The sequence below is a fragment of the Salvelinus namaycush genome, unplaced genomic scaffold (genome assembly GCF_016432855.1).
Source record: "Salvelinus namaycush isolate Seneca unplaced genomic scaffold, SaNama_1.0 Scaffold35, whole genome shotgun sequence".
NCBI classification, from domain to species: Eukaryota; Metazoa; Chordata; class Actinopteri; order Salmoniformes; family Salmonidae; genus Salvelinus; species Salvelinus namaycush.
Window position 1 is genome coordinate 160,659 of NW_024060452.1, and position 14,863 is coordinate 175,521.

At 39.2% G+C, this 14,863-nt stretch overlaps 1 protein-coding gene across 1 annotated transcript; it reads left to right on the top strand.

The window, feature by feature from the left end:
• Positions 1 to 5,788: 5,788 nt before the first annotated feature.
• On the top strand, positions 5,789 to 8,049 carry LOC120040416 (complement C1q-like protein 2). The gene is made up of 2 exons (XM_038985585.1): positions 5,789 to 6,293; positions 7,181 to 8,049. The coding sequence occupies exon 2, from the start codon at positions 7,218 to 7,220 to the stop codon at positions 7,761 to 7,763; it is 546 nt and encodes a 181-aa protein (XP_038841513.1). The 5' UTR covers positions 5,789 to 6,293; positions 7,181 to 7,217; the 3' UTR covers positions 7,764 to 8,049.
• The last annotated feature ends 6,814 nt before the right edge of the window (positions 8,050 to 14,863 follow it).

Below are 14,863 nucleotides of genomic sequence, written 5' to 3' on the forward strand. Positions count from 1 at the left end.
CAATGTGTCCCAAAGAATGAAACTGTCAGGAGCGGAGGGTTTGTTTGTCAAAGTGAAAATATTGATCTGCTCTTTGATGAATGCACAAAATTCAGGTTGCTTTAGGAGTGTAGAATTTAGTCTCCATCTATATGCTCCATTTACCTTGGTAGGAATGGAGATTGATAATACCAGGGGAGAATGGTCACTAAGCAATCTGGGGAGATACTCGACATCTAACACTCTATGAAACAGTTGTGTCGACAGTAAAAAGTTATCTATGCGTGTGTGTGTCTTGTGTGGGTGTGAATAAAAAGAGTAGTCCCTATCCTGTGGGTGCAACTGTCTCCAGATGTCTAGTAAATTGAGATCTTTCATGAATGACATGGTGAGCTTGCTGGCTTTGGTAAGAAGTGAGGGTTTATCAGAGGACCTATCAAGAACTGTATCTAAACAAAAATTAAAATCTCCTCCAACCAGTAACCATCCTGGTGGTGCTTGAGCGACCTGAAGGAAGACATTCTGAATAAACATATGGTCATCGAAGTTAGGAGCATAGATATTCAATAGGGTCCAAGACTCTGAAAACATATGCCCCTGCACCAAAACAAACCTGCCAGAGGGATCAGAGATGGTGTTGCTGACGCAGAAGGGGATGTGTCTACTTATCAAAATTGCAGTTCCTCTTGCTTTGGAGTTAAAAGAGGACGCAAAAACTTGTCCTACCCATTCCCTCTTCAATTTCTTGTGTTCACTGGCTGTAAGATGTGTTTCTTGTAAAAACACAATGTCAGCCTTTAATTTCTTAAGGTATGTATAGACTCTCTTCCTTTTAATCGGGCTGTTAAGACCTTTTACGTTGAATGTGACATATTTTAGTGGATTAAGCATAGTAGGGTTTCAAATATGTAACTGAATGGAAATCTATCATATGTAGATAGTTAGGAAATGTTTCAACTTTGGTTTGAACACAGAAGTGACCTATGTGTCTCTTTAGGAAGGAAACAATAAACATAGAAAAAAGGGGAAAAAAATAAAGAATCCCACCCACCCCGATTGTTAGACTAAAACCACAATCCCAACAATCAAACATGAATACACTTGTAGAGATACGTTGCTGCTCGCTTTCCATCTTGCTCTTACTAGCTAAACCTTGGCGTAAACTAAAACCTGCGAGCTCTCTAAATTGAAAACAAACGTTGTGAATAGATATTTATGGCTGAATATTTACTGCCCACGGTAAGGGCTGCTTGAGTCTCTTTTCGAAAGATTAACATAAATGAGGGGGAAAGCAGTGGGCCTAAACCCACTTATTTGCTTCGCCCAGTGATATGGACTAAACCAAAATATACTCTCCTGTAAATGTAATAGAACTCACCCAGGAAAGATACGGTTAGTTGAAAATGTACAAATCAATTATAGCGACCGGAGGATATCAGCGGTTCAGTCCGGATAAGAGAAAACAAACAAACTGCATCTTATCCCCCAAAGAGACCGTCCTGGCTCAGACGTTGCTCAGTTCTTTGAGAAAAGTGAACACTTCTCCCGGCGTGTTGAAGAGATGGCTTCGGCCTTTGTACTGATCTTTCATCCGCGCAGGGTGGATGAGGTAGCCGATGATGTTCTTCTCCTTCAGTGCTTTGGCGGCAGGTCTGAACTGCTTGCGACGTCTTGCGAGATCCGCGCTCATATCCGGGAAAAGGCTGACCCTCTTGCCATCAATGGTTATGTCCCCTTTGGCTCTTGCGAGTTGCAGTACCTTCTCTCTGTCTTGGAAACGGAGGAACCTGATCAGGATGGTCCGTGGGGGCTCATCTGGCCGGGGTTTCGGCGCTGATGTTCTGTGGGCGCGTTCGATTTCCAGTGACTTGGTGAAGTTGATTGTGCCTAGGACATCCGGGATCCATTGAGTGAAGAAACGGACCGGGTCACGGCCCTCGCTGTCCTCTTTCAATCCCACCACACGGATATTACTACGTCTGCTCTGGTTCTCCATCTGATCTACCATGTTTTTGAGGTAGGCATTGTCCTTTTGCAGTTGTATCAAGACCTGGTCATGTCGAGCGATGGTGTCTTCAACTGTGCTAATGCGCAACTCTGCCTCAGTCGTTCTCAAAAGGAGATCATTCATGGAGGATTTCAGGTCGTCAATGGAAGAATGGAGTTCAGCCGTTCTCTTATCGATTTTCATAGAAAGACCTTTGTTACCATCCTGAATTTCCCGGAGGAGAGTAGCCAGCATGTTGGCAGGCTCGCAAGAGGCCGAGAGCAACAGTCTGGAACTGTCGTTTGAGTTATGAGGGCTAATGCTAATCTTGCTAGCGTTATCGTTATCTTGGGAATCAACGACGTTTTGGTCGTCCTTCTTGCCTCTCTTTCGGCGGTCCATGGCTCTTTGGGAAGGTAAGTACTTGACAATTTATCAGCCGATGTTAGAATATTGTTTCAACGTTGTTATTTAGGTAATAATAGAATAACTTTGAAGAGCTCGGTTTGTCAACGTCTGCTCAGCTCCGCGGCATCACGTGCTCCTCGCTGTCCAGTACTTTAAAAATAAAATCTCCTGTTGTCCTGGTTTCCAGTGGTTTGCAGAAGAGGATGTCTTCCTTAATTGACCCCCCATAAACGTAACGGACATATACCAGGAGCTGTGTCATTGTCATGACTTGCCCTTTTGGGTGAGGATCATAGCCCCCCCTCTCTCTCTCTCTCTCTCCTGCAGAGGGGGAGAGGGGTGAAGTTAGCCGTTTGATGACAATCGTAAATTCCTGGTAGAAACTTTCTCTTCACTGCCATGGAGTATTGAGGGAGAGAGCCTATGGAGAACAAAGACATTCCTCCCACCAAAACTACAACATCCAAAAGTGGATAATGACACAATATTCCTAACACAAACAATGACGTAAATGGTTGGGGGGGGCTTAAAGAACAATCATATCGAATTCATTACTCATTTGTGACGTAACTAAGGACAGCAGAACAACATAACTGCATCTCTGAATGTGTATGTTTCCCAGTTACCAGATTTACATCTAAATGTTGTGGAACGTATATGATAAAATATGAAACTATTTGTGAGAAGATGAAATGTGATGTTAGGCTTCTAAATGAGATAATTGTTTTTATATCAAGTCTTAACCAAGTCAGTGGCCACGCCCATGTGAGCACAACAGACATTATGTCAAGCGTAATGGAACCTCCCTTTTTCCCAGAGTTTATTAAAGGACCCATAACTAAATTTATATAGACCAGTCTACATACGGTGTGAGCCGGATGTTACAAAATGGTCTAAAACTACCACTTTATAGACCAAGTAGATGGACGGTGTGAACCGGATGTCACGAATACTTAAGAAATCTGCAATAAACGAAAGAGCAGAGAACGTGAGGACGTGCGTCCCCACACTGAAATGGTTACCACTCTATAGGCCAGTTACGTGCAGCGTGAGCTGAAAGTTACGGAATGGCTAGAAACTCTGAAACTTTCTCGAGTGAAGAAGATGAAGACTACACAGGAACATTCAGTCTGCAGCTGTTTAAGTACTTTAGTCTAGTAACCTTGATCGAGAACTACCAGTTGGTACTCTGAAAGATCCATTCTAAAGAAGATTTCCCTACCAAACGACCATTGGGTACGCCTGACGTAACCATCATAACAGACTACGAAAGACTTTGATCTCTGGTGGACAAACCAGAGAATTTCCTGATCAAGTGTTTTCAACGGAGAGACAGCAAAGACATACAAGCATAAATATGTACATTGCATTTCTAAAATCCAAATGAGCGGTTGTTTGGGTGATAAATATCCATATTTATGATGAGCGTATTATTCAACTGTATGCATGTAGTGGATCCATTCTGTCTTTCCCGGTCTTTATCTGTCCCCACCCCTTTCCATTGTCTACCTAGCCGTCATATCGGGTTAGTCCACTAGGGAATTTTCATGGCATTATGTTAGTAATCCATTCAACCTATGTGTGTGTGTTATGTATTTCTGTGTGATTATTTAGTTAGTTAGTAAATAAATAATTAAGCCAATTTGTATATCGCTGATTCAACATTTAGACTAGGGTTCGTCCAGATAACCAAGAATTCTATGATGTTCAGAATGAGACTTACGAAGGTAACAATTCATTAATGACGAATTGATGACTGAAATGTAAGAGATCTTTAGATCTTTAAGAGTTAATTCGGAAAGCGGTAACTCGTTAAATAAAATGTTCCGTGGTGCCCCAGGTTACTGATGAGTTAATTGTTACATGATTAATTTAGTCACATAATAATTAAACGTTAGGTAATCGATTTGATAAAATATCATGTCATCATATTAATGATAGTAAAGTCATGACAGCATAGTATTCGCTGGCTTGTATGCGAAGCAGTAATTGTTTCAAAACATCTCCTGACATGTCACTGATGCGTCGTGAAACAGTGTTGTTTGATGAAGGCATTGTCTGTATGGTGTTATTGTCCTTTTCCCCAAGCATTGTCCCAGCCATATCCGCGGCAGCAGGAGGAATTAAGTCATCCACAATAGTATGGGGCGTGCCTGTCCTAGCCACTCGGTAGCTCACCATATAAGACGCTTCTAGCCCCTTCCTATTAATGGTATCTGTTACTTTTATATATATTATGTCTTACTACTCGAAAGTCGTCTTAATTCTCGCTCAAAAAACTCCCGTGGCTTATTTTTCAAATTGGCATGTTTCGTTAATAAATGTCTGCGCAAGAGTGAAGTTTTCAATGAGTTGTGAGATTGTAATGTACGTGCAAAAGTACTCTGTGGCTGAGGAAAGGCACTACTCCCAATATAAGTGAACCCCAAATCAATGTAGTTCTCATCATATTTGCGCCTCTTCGATGGTCCAACTTCCCTGTTTGTTGTTCGGTGCTGTCACCGGGTAAGGGGGCAGTAGCTCTTCGGCTGCATCAGATTCACCCCTGTCAGTGTCCATGCTAGCTGGGCTAGCAACAATAAAATTACTGATGCTAGCATTGGATGTGCTCGTGGAAGCAGAACAACTTGTGTCATCGACAGGTGCAGGTGTAGTACTGCTGTTAGTAGCAGTACTACTACCAGTAGAGCTGGTATGTGTCTATGGAAGCGGGCCTTACTTTTTATAACCATTTATCCATTTTCGAGCGAACGGAATGAGCAGCTCAGCAGCTATGTTTGGTTACATACGGACCATTAGTGGAATTCCTGCGAGAGTAACGGTTAATGTGATTGGATGTAAATTATTTGACTAGGCTACCTGTATTTGACATTGTGTTGTTATATCGCTGAACACTAGATGGTTTAATGTTATTTTTGGCAGTGAAACGAGGCGACTCAGGCGAGAGAAAAACATCTCCCAAATGTATAGCCCTGTGGAAGATCTAAATGCACTGTTTAAAAATGTGAATCACATTTTTATTTTGCGTTCCCCCGACGGAATTGTGTGTACCCCTGGGGGTACTCGTACCCCAGTTTGGGAATAGCCGACTTAGGGTATCACATGTATGTGTACAGTATCAAGTTTAAACACTGAAAGTAATAAGTAGCTATTTGGTTACTCATTACAAATAGCAAAGCACTGAAGGTCATACATGTGTGCTCAACATCAGCACAAACACAGTGTGGTCATTTGTTCCATGACAGTTGCAACAAGCAGCCATTGATCCCTCTTGCTAAAAGATATACAGTGCCTTCAGAAACTATTCTTATTCAACATGTTGTTGTTACAGCCTGAATTCAAAATGGATGAAAAATATTTTTGAGGAGCCAAATGGGGAATGGTAATGTTTTAAAGTTAAGGTTAATAAGTTATGTTTAGGATGTTAGCTTGATCTGGAAATACCAAAGTTAGAGCAGTTAGGGGTTGAAGTGGATGGACGTCCTGCTAAGGGGAGAACAAGGTGGGAGTTAATTAAGGGGGCTTAAAAAATAACCTTTTTGATCGATGGCCGCGTTAGACATTAACCAATGAATACTTAATTGGAGCATGTGTTAGTCACGATGAGTTAGCAGAAAGAAGAACGGAGGGTATGAAAGAGCCATCATTTTTGGGAGGGAGTACTCTCTGAGCCAGAAGTGCCTGTCGACTGCTGGAAGAAGATTTCTGCTGTAGCTTTTTAGCCTACAATATATTTAGATTTTTATTATACTCAAATTTAAATGTTTATTATACTCAGTTGAAGTAAAATTCTAGGAGTAATCCTTAATGTTACCTCATTGATAGAGGTGTGGTAAGGTAGCTGTTAAAGTTTCTAGACGTCGTCTGAGTGACTGATCATCCCGGGGGAGACAACAAACTGTTTATAGAGCTGTAGAAGGTAAGAAAACGGTTTTCTGTTATTAAATAGTGTGCTTCTCTTAGAATTGTAACAGACAAAAAATATTTTATTGGTACAGCCCAATAAGGGTATAGTTAAGGGCGCTGAAGTTTGTCTATCAATTTAATTTACTGTCAATATTTGCTTATCATTGATTTGTGATATTGATTTGTGATTGATTGATTGATCTGGGATTTTTTATGCCTGTTTCTGGAATTTTGAATAAACAAATTTTATTGTTCTGAAACCCTGTGTCATCAAAGAGTCATACAAGTGCATGTCGTTTTACTCTAGGTTTCTGAAATACACTGGATTGATTGAGGATTTATTTAGCGTCTGGTTAATTAGTTTATTGGGGACCTGAGTGGCTGGTATTAAGGAACTTAGCCTGAGAACCAACTATAGTTACTGAGGGCATTGGTAGGAGTCGTAGGGAGGGTGTCTCTGGGCTAAAGCCAACCCAGAGGAGGGCGACCCGCTCATGGTGTGCCGAGGTTAGTGTGTATTTTCTGGCTCTAAGGATCAGATGATTTAAAAGAAGATCATGGGCCTTATGAGAAAACCCCAAACTGTCTGTTCCACCCTAAATGCAGTACAGGACACAATGCAACAGAGACAGACCATTTCACTTAATAGGCAGAAAAACGGTCACCAGAAGTTCATCCCCTTTCCACAAAACTCATGTTTTATGACAGAGAATTTACATAATTGTGACACTGAAGTGATGAATGCATACTTAATTAAGTCAACACATATAACCTCGAGATTGAAGACGTTTCCATTTGATCTAGCCTTTGCACTTTGATGTGACTGCTTGTACCCCAGAGCACTCTGCATAAAGCTTTCACCTCGACCACAACCACAGACTCAACTCTTCTCCTTTACAGAGTCAACTTGTTTCTGAAGATCTCTATCTAAACAGTCATGGGAGCCACACTGACAGCCAGTGAGCGCCAGGTAAAGGAACAGAAAGACCTGCTTTCACTGAGAGCCACTGTGGAGAAACAGAGTTCTGCACTCCAAGAGCTGAGAGCCACTGTGGAGGAACTGAAGAGAGAGAACAGAGAGAGACCGAAGGTAGCCTTCTCAGCTTCACTGTCTGAAACCAAAGGACCATTCAATACTGACATCACCCTGGTCTACAAGCATGTCTTCACCAACATTGGCAAAGCTTACAGTCCGGTGACTGGCATCTTTAAGGCGCCGGTGAGTGGAATCTACTACTTCAGATTCACTGCCTTTGGATTCACCTCCAAACATAGAAGAGTGTCCCTGTACAAAGGAGGACAACTTATGGTGACTGTGACTGACAGTAGCACACCACATGATGGAGAAGACAGTGGATCCAATGGTGTCACCCTGCAGCTGGAAAAAGGTGAAGAGGTCTACACACGTCTTAAAGCAGAACATCAAGTCTATGATGACGGGGCTCACCACACCACCTTCACTGGTTTTCTGATCTCCGCTTAGGAAGCAGAGTAACAATTGTTAGCAAAAACGAACATTTGATTACAAAGTCAAGTTTCCGCTTTTTTATTCAGTAAAATTGTTAATGAATAGATGTTAACAGTTCCAGTGATTTTACATTCTCTAAACTAAAATAGAAAAACATTGAAACTAGGTTTTGATAACAATGTGAAAATCCTTTACAAAGTTTTTGTTTTCTACTGAAATACATCGACTGTGGTGTTTTATGCGATGCTTAAGACATTGAGTTGTATGTTTGATTTAAAATAAAATAAGATTAATAATAAGATAGACATTGAATTGTCTAAGTTTGTAAAAAATATTGAGTGATGTACAGTATGCATGAATTTTCTCCAACTGCCCCTTCCTTCCAGAAATGTTTTTAAATGTAAATTCGATCCGTTTCTGTGTTCATGTTTTAAATACATTTTGAATGTCAATCTATTGCCAATCTGGGATAGGAGGCTGTCTTTGACAATTGTTTCATGAAATTCATCATTGTATACAATCGAATAATTTCCTAGCATGATTGATAAGGTGCTATGGAGAATATGACTGCCGTAATAATGAGTGTGTTTTGGACGCCGGTAATCTGAAAGGAGTGAAAGTATTGTTTGGCTTTTCATTTGGTGCCAGCACCCTGTATGTTATTTAAACACAATCTGGACATGCTCTAGTAGGAGTCTACACGATGTCAGGCACACAATACCATTCTGGACAACATATATTAATCAATATCGGACCGTCATTCTGGACAACATATATTAATCAGTATCGGACCGTCATTCTAGACAACATATATTAATCAATATCGGACCGTCATTCTGGACAACATATATTAATCAATATCGGACCGTCATTCTGGACAACATATATTAATCAATATCGGACCGTCATTCTGGACAACATATATGAATCAGTATCGGACCGTCATTCTGGACAACATATATTAATCAGTATCGGACCGTCATTCTGGACAACATATATTAATCAATATCGGACCGTCATTCTGGACAACATATATTAATCAATATCGGACCGTCATTCTGGACAACATCTATTAATCAATATCGGACCGTCATTCTGGACAACATATATTAATCAGTATCGGACCGTCATTCTGGACAACATATATTAATCAATATCGGACCGTCATTCTGGACAACATATATTAATCAGTATCGGACCGTCATTCTGGACAACATATATTAATCAATATCGGACCGTCATTCTGGACAACATATATTAATCAGTATCGGACCGTCATTCTGGACAACATATATTAATCAGTATCGGACCGTCATTCTGGACAACATATATTAATCAATATCGGACCGTCATTCTGGACAACATATATTAATCAATATCGGACCGTCATTCTGGACAACATATATTAATCAGTATCGGACCGTCATTCTGGACAACATATATTAATCAGTATCGGACCGTCATTCTGGACAACATATATTAATCCGTATCGGACCGTCATTCTGGACAACATATATTAATCAATATCGGACCGTCATTCTGGACAACATATATTAATCAATATCGGACCGTCATTCTGGACAACATATATTAATCAGTATCGGACCGTCATTCTGGACAACATATATTAATCAATATCGGACCGTCATTCTGGACAACATATATTAATCAATATCGGACCGTCATTCTGGACAACATATATTAATCAGTATCGGACCGTCATTCTGGACAACATATATTAATCAATATCGGACCGTCATTCTGGACAACATATATTAATCAGTATCGGACCGTCATTCTGGACAACATATATTAATCAGTATCGGACCGTCATTCTGGACAACATATATTAATCAGTATCGGACCGTCATTCTGGACAACATATATTAATCAATATCGGACCGTCATTCTGGACAACATATATTAATCAATATCGGACCGTCATTCTGGACAACATATATTAATCAGTATCGGACCGTCATTCTGGACAACATATATTAATCAATATCGGACCGTCATTCTGGACAACATATATTAATCAATATCGGACCGTCATTCTGGACAACATATATTAATCAATATCGGACCGTCATTCTGGACAACATATATTAATCAATATCGGACCGTCATTCTGGACAACATATATTAATCAGTATCGGACCGTCATTCTGGACAACATATATTAATCAATATCGGACCGTCATTCTGGACAACATATGTTAATCAATATCGGACCGTCATTCTGGACAACATATATTAATCAATATCAGACCGTCATTCTGGACAACATATATTAATCAATATCGGACCGTCATTCTGGACAACATATATTAATCAGTATCGGACCGTCATTCTGGACAACATATATTAATCAATATCGGACCGTCATTCTGGACAACATATATTAATCAATATCGGACCGTCATTCTGGACAACATATATTAATCAATATCGGACCGTCATTCTGGACAACATATATTAATCAATATCGGACCGTCATTCTGGACAACATATATTAATCAATATCGGACCGTCATTCTGGACAACATATATTAATCAGTATCGGACCGTCATTCTGGACAACATAAATTAATCAATATCGGACCGTCATTCTGGACAACATATATTAAAACCTCTTATGGCTGCAAGCCCGAGGTCGGTACACCTATGACAACATCCCCCACCCCCCCCCACACTGATTAGCATCGCTAGCATAGCGTCACAATTAAATAGTAGCATCTAAATATCATTAAATCACAAGTCCAAGACACCAAATGAAAGATACAGATCTTGTGAATAAAGCCACCATTTCAGATTTTTAAAATGTTTTACAGGGAAGACAAAATATGTAAATCTATTAGCTAACCACGTTAGCAAAAGACACCATTTTTCTTTGTCCACCATTTTCTCTCTCCACCTGTAGCTATCACCAATTCGGCCAAATAAAGATATTGATAGCCACTAACCAAGAAAAAACCTCATCAGATGACAGTCTGATAACATATTTATTGTATAGGATAGGTTTTGTTAGAAAAATGTGCATATTTCAGGTATAAATCATAGTTTACAATTGCACCCACCATCACAACTCGACTAGAATAAATACACAGAGCAACGTGTATTACCTAATTACTAATCATAAAACATTTCTTAAAAATACACAGCTCACAGCAATGGAAGGACACAGATCTTGTGAATTCAGACAATATTTCAGATGTTCTAAGTGTTTTACAGCGAAAACACAATAAATCGTTATATTAGCATACCACATGTGCAAACGTTACCAGAGCATCGATTCAAGCCAAAGAGAGCGATAACGTAATCATCGCCAAAATATATTAATTTTTTCACTAACCTTCTCAGAATTCTTCCGATGACACTCCTGTAACATCATATTACAACATACATATAGAGTTTGTTCGAAAATGTGCATATTTAGCCACAAAAAAACGTGGTTATACAATGACAAAACTAGCAAAACTAGCCTGAAAATGTCGGGCGCCATATTTGACAGTGATCTTGTCTCATGATTAACTATTCATAAACTTGACTAAAAAAATATAAGTTGGACAGCTATCGAAAGACAAATTAGTTCTTAATCCAATCGCTGAATTACATTTCTAAAATTATCCTTACTGTGCAATACAGGGTTCGCCAAGCGAAGCTATACCAAAGAAAATGGCGGAATATGCGTTTAAAATTTTTCGACAGAACAACGATTTATCATCTTAAATATTTCTTACTATGAGGTGATCTTCCATCAGAATCTTGGGCAATGTATCCTTTCTTGGGTCTAATCTTCTTTTGGTCGAAAGATGTCCGCTTGTCCGTCGAAATGCCCACTAACGTTCGACCGGTACTGGAAACGTGCCCAAAGCTTCAAAGTGCATCACCAAGAATTGCCTCAAAATCGCACTAAACGGATATAAATTGCTATAAAACGGTTTAAATTAACTACCTTATGATGTCTTTAACACCTATAACGAGTAAAAACATGACCGGCGAAATATTACTGGCTAAACCCAAGCTTGGAAAGAGAGCAGGTCCAACGTACATCGTGCGTCAGGCGCAGCAGGAAAAGAACGGTACATCCGGTCTTTGTCGTTTTATACAGGCCCTGATTGCGCAATCGACTCCATTCAAATTGTCACCTCTTACTGACATCTAGAGGAAGGCGTAGGCAGTGTTTGTAGCATCATAGCCTTCACAGGGACTTATGAACTGACCTGGGAGCAGGGGCCAAGATGTCTGAAATCTCACACCATATCAGGAAAAGTGCTGTAGAATGAGTTCTGTTCCACTCAGAGACATAATTCAAACGGCTATAGAAACTAGAGAGTGTTTTCTATCCAATAATAACAATAATATGCATATTGTACGAGCAAGAATTGAGTACGAGGCCGTTTGAAATGGGCACCTTAAACAGAGCTACTCAATACTGCCCCTGCAGCCATAAAAAGTTAATCAATATCGGACCGTCATTCTGGACAACATATATTAATCAGTATCGGACCGTCATTCTGGACAACATATATTAATCAGTATCGGACCGTCATTCTGGACAACATATATTAATCAATATCGGACCGTCATTCTAGACAACATATATTAATCAATATCGGACCGTCATTCTGGACAACATATATTAATCAGTATCGGACCGTCATTCTGGACAACATATATTAATCAATATCGGACCGTCATTCTGGACAACATATATTAATCAATATCGGACCGTCATTCTGGACAACATATATTAATCAATATCGGACCGTCATTCTGGACAACATATATTAATCAGTATCGGACCGTCATTCTGGACAACATATATTAATCAGTATCGGACCGTCATTCTGGACAACATATATTAATCAGTATCGGACCGTCATTCTGGACAACATATATTAATCAATATCGGACCGTCATTCTGGACAACATATATTAATCAATATCGGACCGTCATTCTGGACAACATATATTAATCAATATCGGACCGTCATTCTGGACAACATATATTAATCAATATCTGACCGTCATTCTGGACAACATATATTAATCAGTATCGGACCGTCATTCTGGACAACATATATTAATCAGTATCGGACCGTCATTCTGGACAACATATATTAATCAATATCGGACCGTCATTCTGGACAACATATATTAATCAGTATCGGACCGTCATTCTGGACAACATATATTAATCAATATCGGACCGTCATTCTGGACAACATATATTAATCAATATCGGACCGTCATTCTGGACAACATATATTAATCAATATCGGACCGTCATTCTGGACAACATATATTAATCAATATCGGACCGTCATTCTGGACAACATATATTAATCAATATCGGACCGTCATTCTGGACAACATATATTAATCAGTATCGGACCGTCATTCTGGACAACATATATTAATCAATATCGGACCGTCATTCTGGACAACATATATTAATCAATATCGGACCGTCATTCTGGACAACATATATTAATCAATATCGGACCGTCATTCTGGACAACATATATTAATCAATATCGGACCGTCATTCTGGACAACATATATTAATCAATATCGGACCGTCATTCTGGACAACATATATTAATCAATATCGGACCGTCATTCTGGACAACATATATTAATCAGTATCGGACCGTCATTCTGGACAACATAAATTAATCAATATCGGACCGTCATTCTGGACAACATATATTAAATCCTCTTATGGCTGCAAGCCCGAGGTCGGTACACCTATGACAACATCCCCCACCCCCCCCCCACACTGATTAGCATCGCTAGCATAGCGTCACAATTAAATAGTAGCATCTAAATATCATTAAATCACAAGTCCAAGACACCAAATGAAAGATACAGATCTTGTGAATAAAGCCACCATTTCAGATTTTTAAAATGTTTTACAGGGAAGACAAAATATGTAAATCTATTAGCTAACCACGTTAGCAAAAGACACCATTTTTCTTTGTCCACCATTTTCTCTCTCCACCTGTAGCTATCACCAATTCGGCCAAATAAAGATATTGATAGCCACTAACCAAGAAAAAACCTCATCAGATGACAGTCTGATAACATATTTATTGTATAGGATAGGTTTTGTTAGAAAAATGTGCATATTTCAGGTATAAATCATAGTTTACAATTGCACCCACCATCACAACTCGACTAGAATAAATACACAGAGCAACGTGTATTACCTAATTACTAATCATAAAACATTTCTTAAAAATACACAGCTCACAGCAATGGAAGGACACAGATCTTGTGAATTCAGACAATATTTCAGATGTTCTAAGTGTTTTACAGCGAAAACACAATAAATCGTTATATTAGCATACCACATGTGCAAACGTTACCAGAGCATCGATTCAAGCCAAAGAGAGCGATAACGTAATCATCGCCAAAATATATTAATTTTTTCACTAACCTTCTCAGAATTCTTCCGATGACACTCCTGTAACATCATATTACAACATACATATAGAGTTTGTTCGAAAATGTGCATATTTAGCCACAAAAAAACGTGGTTATACAATGACAAAACTAGCAAAACTAGCCTGAAAATGTCGGGCGCCATATTTGACAGTGATCTTGTCTCATGATTAACTATTCATAAACTTGACTAAAAAAATATAAGTTGGACAGCTATCGAAAGACAAATTAGTTCTTAATGCAATCGCTGAATTACATTTCTAAAATTATCCTTACTGTGCAATACAGGGTTCGCCAAGCGAAGCTATACCAAAGAAAATGGCGGAATATGCGTTTAAAATTTTTCGACAGAACAACGATTTATCATCTTAAATATTTCTTACTATGAGGTGATCTTCCATCAGAATCTTGGGCAATGTATCCTTTCTTGGGTCTAATCTTCTTTTGGTCGAAAGATGTCCGCTTGTCCGTCGAAATGCCCACTAACGTTCGACCGGTACTGGAAACGTGCCCAAAGCTTCAAAGTGCATCACCAAGAATTGCCTCAAAATCGCACTAAACGGATATAAATTGCTATAAAACGGTTTAAATTAACTACCTTATGATGTCTTTAACACCTATAACGAGTAAAAACATGACCGGCGAAATATTACTGGCTAAAC

Excerpts from the sequence above, each read along its gene's own strand:
- LOC120040416 (XM_038985585.1), top strand. The coding sequence starts at position 7,218 with ATGGGAGCCACACTGACAGCCAGTGAGCGCCAGGTAAAGGAACAGAAA.